Source organism: Primulina tabacum, chromosome 17 (genome assembly GCF_025594145.1).
Source record: "Primulina tabacum isolate GXHZ01 chromosome 17, ASM2559414v2, whole genome shotgun sequence".
In the NCBI taxonomy this organism is placed as follows: Eukaryota; Viridiplantae; Streptophyta; class Magnoliopsida; order Lamiales; family Gesneriaceae; genus Primulina; species Primulina tabacum.
Genome location: NC_134566.1, coordinates 14,474,847 through 14,482,697, shown reverse-complemented (window position 1 = coordinate 14,482,697; position 7,851 = coordinate 14,474,847). Strand labels below are relative to the sequence as shown.

Below are 7,851 nucleotides of genomic sequence, written 5' to 3'. Positions count from 1 at the left end.
TTATGACTTTTGACTCATGCTTTACGATTAAAGATTTTTAAGTTTATTTATTTATGCATTTGAGAGATTTTTGAGAGGTTTAGTATGTGCTATTCTTTTCAAATTATTGCTTTTTAGGTTTGGTAAAATGTTTGACGATTTTATGCTTCAAAATATTTTCCTTTGGATTTTTAAATGGCAGTTGGATGTTTATTTTTAAAATGATGTCAAAAATATTTTATGGTTCGGCCGAATACTACGTGAGGTTTTTAAAAAAAAAATTCTAGTACATTTTAAGAAAACGAATAAGCAGACGTTTCAGGTGCACCGACGTCTTCAAATAGTCAGCTCAAGTGAATGACAAATCCTCGTGATTGCCTCTCAGAAAAAACCATAGCCTTGAGTATTTTGAATAACACTGATGCCTAGTTAATATTCACGCCAGAGGCAATGGAGGCCATCACAATGAATTTATTAGTAGTGTAGGCGTCAAAGGATCATGTCTTGGTCAACAAAGGTTTGGCTACCACATCAGCAAGGAGTTGGAACTCCATCTATCTTTTTAGGTTCTAATTGCAAAATAAAAGCAACATGAAAGAAATCCATTAATCATTTTTTCTAGTTCTGAGATGTGCTGAAGGGTTACTGATCACCGATGATGGTGAAGATTATTACTCCATTCGTAGCATAATCCAAGAGGATGATTGTTTTCAATGTTTGTAGTATGATCAGTTTGATTCTGTTCAGTTGAGTTCTCATCAATTTGGTTCTTAGTGGCTTGGATGTTGTCAGTTTGGATATCATCAGTCTAATTCAAGTCAATTTGATTCAGATAAGTCTGATTATCAACGTAGTTTTCTTGTTCCTCAATTTGTCTGGCTAACTGATCTGGCATTTATGGTCCAGGTGACGATGAATCTTTTTGTTCATGTTGATCTGTCCATTGCTATCATCTTCCAAATATATATCTTTCATCTGATTACTTAGATCAACACGGTTAGCTTGATGGACAGTTAATTCAGTTTCAACAAATATAATATGAATAGCTCCCTCAATATTTAAAGTTTGCTTGTTAAACACACGAAAAGTGTTGTTGACAGCAAAATAACCAAGAAATATACCAATATCATACTTGGCATCAAAAGCATGATGATTTTTGTCATTATTATGAATATAACATGAACATCCAAATACATAAAAATAACATAGATTTGACTTACTCTCATTCCATATTTCATATAGAGTTTTATCAGCCTTGTTTTTAATCATCGTTCTGTTTTGTGTCTAGCAGGCAGTGTTGATTGATTCTGTCCAAAATATCTGAGAAACACAAGAATCAGCAAGCATCGTCCGAGCATTTTCCTTCAAGGTCTAGTTTCTTCATTCAACAACTCCATTTTTCCGATGAGTCCCAGCTGCGGAATACTCGTTCTGAATTCCTTGTTATGATAAATACTCATCAATCCAGTTTTTGTTAGTTAATTCAGTATCTCGATCACTTCTGATCTTGATTATTGAAACTGATTTTTTTATTTTGAATTCGTCTAATAAATTTAATCGGTTGAGCATTTGTATGATATTTACCACTTAAGAATATAACTCATATATATCTGGAATAATTATCAATAGTAACAAGTGTGTATTTCATTTCTCATGCGCTCATTATATGTATAGGCCCAGAAAAATCCATATGTAGTAGTCCTAAGCATCTAGTTGTCAGTTTGCTACATTTGTTTTTAAAACTAGATCTGATCTGTTTGTCTAACTGGCATGCAATACACGATTCTTTACAAATTCTATATCATGTAATTCATCAGCTAGGTTCAATCTACGCAGATTATTAATTGATATAAAATTAAGATGATTTAACTTCTTATGTCGCAACCACTGTTTTATCACGATTTACTATTACAAAACATATCAGTTATGTTAGACAATTACCATTCCAATCAATTTTACAGGTATTACCATTTTTAATTCTTCTTAATAAATTTTGACTATAATCACATCAACAAAACTATCTAGTTTGAAAAGATGATAACCCAAAATTGAACACAAACTAAGGATTATGATATGTTTCACAGTTCTGATTATTTGTGTATGATTTCTTGGGAATTGAATAGAATCTATGAATTTTATATGTGTCATGTCCATACACTACAGTATTGGGGTCTTTTATCAAATTATAGTACTTTTTATTATCTATTAACAATCTACCGTACTTTTCTAAAATTTATTAAAATATTGTAAAAAAAATTAAAAAAAAAATAAATCTTTTACTGGGGGCAAATTATTTCACCTCCCCCGCCTGTAGGGGAGGCGGGGGAGGGAGAAATTAAGTTAAATTCTCCCCCGCCTGAACGACAGGCGGGGGAGAGTCTTTTTAAAAAATTTCGTTTGCCCGCCTATTGCAGTGACGGGCAAATTTAAATATTTTTAAAATAGAATTCTTCTATATATATACACGAGACTTGCATTTTGTATTCAAAGATTTTTCACTTGTATTGTGTTCACAGAAGTTCACTTGCATTTTGTATTGAAAGGTTGTTCAAAATTTTGTCGGTATGGATTTGATTTATTTTTCGTCTCAAATTTTTTTAATAAAATTTTGAATTCTAATAATTTTATACCTTCTGTCTCTTGATTTGTTTCAGGAAGTGTAGATATTGGTATTATCGTGCCTATCTTATTAAAAGGTAAATAATATTTCTAAGTTTTGATAAAATTATTTGTATTCAATTAATTTATTTGCTGGTTGTATTATATTAATTTTAATTTATTTTTAGAAATTTTTAATCTTAATTCGTTAAAATTATTATCTTAATTTTTGTTATGATATATTTATTTGTTAATTTGTTATCATAAATATTATTGAAGTGTTTTTATTTATTATGTTTACGTAAAAATGATATATTTGTTTAGAAGGATTTTAAAATGACCTTCTACACATGTATGTTTATGATCAAATTTAACTTTAAGTTAGTTTTTAAAACTAGCACTTAATTAAATTAAATTCCAATTATATCCTTTGAATCATTTTCATAATGACACAAAACATGTTAAATTAAGTCAAATAAGAGGGATTATTTCCTATTATCATCATAATTAAATTTGGTATTAGATTAAATAACTAATCAAACTAACATATTAATTATTTTTTTTTATTAGCTTTTTACATTGTTTTTATGAATACCGTTGTTAATATAAATAATCATTTTCACAATTTTATTCAAACTATTCTTTAAGAATTTAAAATTTAGATCTAATATTTTGTAATATTTCGTATTAAATTTATTACTTTGTATGTAGTAGCGTTTTTTTTTAATATTAGATCTAATATTTTGTAATATTAATAATTTGTAAAATGTAGGAGAAAAAATTATGATTTAGTAGTATCATTTAATTAAAATATTAGACATAAATAATAAAATAAAATCTAAAAAATTTATTAGACATGAATTTAATCATCGAGATAAACTTTTATATGTTTATTATTTTTTAGTGTTAAATTAAAGATCACGTAATATAATATATTTATTTCAATTATTATTCGAGAAATTTTAGGGAATAAAATGGGTCAAATGTTTTTTGATCAAAAATAATTCACTGAGTTCTAATAGTGAAAAAGGTAGTTGAAGATTATAAAATAATGTAATGCTATATTATAAAATCTTTAACAAACAAGAATATTTTAAAAAATAGTGTCTTAAGATGGACTATAATAATTAAATTTATATCAATTAAATCACAATGAAATTATATATAAATATGTGTTTATTTCTAACTGATAATTTTTTATATATGAAATACAGATGGAATTTAACGCTGGACCAATAGATGGTAGTGTTTTATATAGACAAGAAACTCATATATCAAGTGTCATTTCAAAAAACAATTTGGATAGAACTTTAAGGGTGCGGCGTTCCGACAATATTATATCCAAATTGTGTGAAGATAAAATACTGCATCATCGCGTTCTTTCACGTTTAAATGATATGGGTCTTTATGGCATTATTCGTTGCGGATTCTTCAAATATGATAATCATTTGATTACGGCTCTCGTTGAAAAATGGCGTAGAGAGACTCATACATTTCATCTTCGTGTTGGTGAGGCAACAATAACGTTGCAAGATGTTGAGCTGGTATGGAATCTAAATATTAACGGTTTTGCTGTTACTGGCGTTGACGAATCTTTTAAGCCACACGTGTGGCAAAGTCAATGTGCTGATTGGTTGGGTTTTATGCCACACGTAAATCAATTCAGAGGTAATAAATTGGTAATGTCAGTGCTGGATCAATATTGTAGATCAATTTTGATCAACGATAATAGCACACATGTAGAAGTTGAGCGGTATACTCGGTGCGTGGCATTGATGATTATCGGAGGATGTATGTTACCTGATTCAGATGGTTGTTCCGTAAATTTGATGTACTTACGTCTTCTCCGAGACACGAATCAGGTTTCAAAATACAGTTGGGGAAGTGCTGTACTAGCATTCCTCTACCGTGAACTGTGTACTGCATCAACTATCGGCAAAGGTGAAATAGCAGGACCAATTTTCATTTTACAGGTATATATAATTTTAGCAATTTTTGATTATTTCATAACATATTTTTCCATTGCACATTTATTAATATTATATTTCGTTTATGTATTATTGTTGTAGGTTTGGGCACTTTCTAGAATTACCTTTCTTTGTCCAGATCCATTTGGTGACATTCCAGATGACGATGATCACAATGACCAAATTCTTCCATTTCCTCCATTTGGTGAAAGGTATATTTATAAATCTTTGGGTAAATGTATTTTTGTGATGTTGATTGCAAATCTATTCCCAATTTAATTTCATACAGGTGGAACCGTAGTTTCACGTGGACACATACTACGAATCACTCAGTGCGAGTGATTCGTGATTTGTTGGATAAGATGGAGCCAAACCAGGTAGTTATCAAATAATTAAATATATTCCAGTAATGCAGAATCAGCAAACATTTGACGTGATGTTTCATCATCTGTTGCCACTGCAGCGACTACACGAGCCAAACTTGATGCATTAGAATTCACGTTCGGCCAACAATTATTATCTTTATCTGCGCATCCAATAATATATTGATCCCAGTCCCCAATATTATTGTCCATGGAAGAATAAGGTGGATCAACATTTTCATTGTAAGTAGCAGACGAGGTGCCACCTGACTGATCAAATCCTATCATACTTAGACCTTGGGTAATACATGGAATGTACGACTCAACAACATTTGTTACTACATTATCTTCAATGGCCTCACATTCAATATACAACTCTATGCACTGCACATCGGAACCAGGACCAAACATAAATTGTAAAGTATCATCGTCAAGGACAACATGAACTTCTACTGAACGCGATTTGTCCATATACGAATATTTGGTTGAAAGGTTCAACCTATATTTTCTGGGATCGATATCTAACTTCCGATGAACTATTTCAATCAAATCGCATAATGACATAGATCTAGATATACGAATTAACTTCACCCCTTTATTACTATAATTGACTGTTCCATGACTTACGATAACATCACCGCCAATATATAAAATGGCTGAAATTGTATCCATACCTGCATTTAAATTTATCTAAAAATAAATTTTCAATTTAAAGAAAAACATTTCTAGTATTAACATTTCAAATAAAATTCATATGTCTAAATTCATATCGTACAATCTACCACAAAAATAATAATGAACTATTTGTACTTCATAACATTGAAATTCATAAATTTTATGAGATATAAACCAGAAAAAAAACGATGATTTATAAATACTAACAATATAATATATATATATGTATATGTGTGTGTGAGTGTGTATATATAATATATATAATAATTTGTGTATACATCATGATTTAATATACATAAATATTACACACACATATATTTAATAAACAAGATATAAAAAATGTTTATCAATGATCATAAATATTTTTGGAATATATAATTAGGTTCGTTCAATAAAAAATAATAGAAGTATTTATCTAATAAGATTTAAATTATGAAATTATGATATATACCTCGAAAAAGATGTCCTTTATCGTGAACAAATCTTTCGTTCGTCGAACAATCTACAACAAAAAATAATTATGAATATAAATTATTTGTATGAAAATTATTTTTTAGATCGATGTAATTTTCAAAACAAAAATTGATATATCATATTTGAAAAATTAGCGATATACCTCAATCAGGACTGATTGATGCCAAATATTTCTTCACTCCTTAAATTCACCGACGGAATAATAACTCGGGAAATAATACTTACTATCAGATGCAAAACAAGAAAAATAACTTCAGACATATATAGAGAAACAATACATGAATTTTTTATTGCATATATTTTAAAAAAAATTTAAAGACAACTCGTGATTCAAATAAATACAAAAACATTAATTATTCGACACAAATTCATGCCGACATTGAAAGATATGATAAGATACAGCCAAACTTATCAATCAAATATACATCAATAAGTGTGTAAAAATATCAATTGATATAGATGGACAATAATAATGATCTCTTCACGTTAGCTCAAATCCATCTTTTTGTATAGTAACGTTAAATAATCTTTTTAGATAAAATAAAATATATTAATTTCGTCGTTTTCCATTACCCACCAATAATTACACAAAAAAACAAAATTATTATATCTAAAACATAAACGAACACGTCATAAAAAACAAAAGAATTCTACTTTAAAAATATTTAAATTTGCTCGCCGATGCAATAGGCGAGGGCAAGCATTTTAAATTTTATAATTTAAAAATATATTCCCCCGCCTATGCAATAGGCGGGTAAAATTTAAAATTAATTTTTCTGCCCCGCCTCCTGCAGAGGCGGGAAATATTTTAAAAAAATAACTCTCCCCCGCCTGTCGTAAAGGCGGGGGAGAATTGGGAGAATTTAAATTAATTTCTCTCTCCCCCGCCTGTAGGGGAGGCGGGGGAGGTGAAATAATTTGCTCCCCCCATTTGGAAGGGCGGGGGAGTAAAAGTTTTGTTTATTTTTTTTTTAAATTTTCTTTTACAATATTTTAATAAATTTTTGAAAAGTACGGTAGATTGTTAATAAAAAATTAAAAGTGCTATAATTTGATAAAAGACCCTGCAGTATTGTATACATGATCACCACACCTGACAGCTTGGCATAGAGCTGGTTGTCATTATGGGTATGGGTCATTAAACTACAGGCCCAATTATCAGTAGAGGCCAATGCTTTCAGCCCATTATGGGCATTGCCCAATTCAATGGTTTGGTTCACTTATCACTACTCGGGACATTTTACTTCAACGAAATTGATCCCAATCTTCGAGTTGTGGAGAAAGGAAGAAATTATTATTATAAATGGTTTAAATTTTTTTTATATATAAAATGGTTATTTACATCAACAAATATGTCATCTCTGAAAAATATGGTATTTATTTGAGGTGAACTAGTAATGTTGAATTCATATATGTTGGTATTTTTTAATCAAATAAAATAAGTGTAATTATTATATATAATTTTAAAATCATATTATATATGATTTTATACACCTGATCAGAGAGAAACGATGGGGATGTATATTTAATTTAAATTGTGAAGAATAATCCAAAAGTAGTTAATGTTTAGATTTTTAAATTAAAGGCATCTTTCATTAAATTAGTCAAATCATCAATAATGTCATTTCCACTTGAACATGTCACTACAAGTTTCGTAACCTTCAAGAAATGGAGTAGCTAATGTATATTGGCTTGTCGAATCCGAGTTTCCTGCTCCAATTATTAACAAATTAATACATGGCAAAAATTTATGTGAGACGATCTCACAGATCGTATTTTGTGAGACGAATCTCTTA

The 7,851-nt window shown here is 29.4% G+C and overlaps 1 protein-coding gene and 1 long non-coding RNA gene across 2 annotated transcripts; one reads left to right on the top strand and one right to left on the bottom strand.

Annotated features, from left to right (window-relative positions):
- Positions 1-3,974: 3,974 nt before the first annotated feature.
- On the top strand, positions 3,975-4,936 carry LOC142530525 (serine/threonine-protein phosphatase 7 long form homolog). The gene is made up of 3 exons (XM_075636357.1): positions 3,975-4,550; positions 4,647-4,756; positions 4,834-4,936. Exons 1-3 carry the CDS (start codon positions 3,975-3,977, stop codon positions 4,934-4,936), a joined length of 789 nt encoding a protein of 262 aa, XP_075492472.1.
- A 39-nt stretch (positions 4,937-4,975) lies between these two features.
- On the bottom strand, positions 4,976-6,362 carry LOC142531894 (uncharacterized). Its single transcript, XR_012816404.1, has 3 exons — positions 6,198-6,362; positions 6,033-6,083; positions 4,976-5,580 (listed from the first exon to the last, which is right to left on the bottom strand). It is a non-coding gene; the product is annotated as an uncharacterized LOC142531894 (long non-coding RNA).
- Between the last annotated feature and the right edge of the window lie 1,489 nt (positions 6,363-7,851).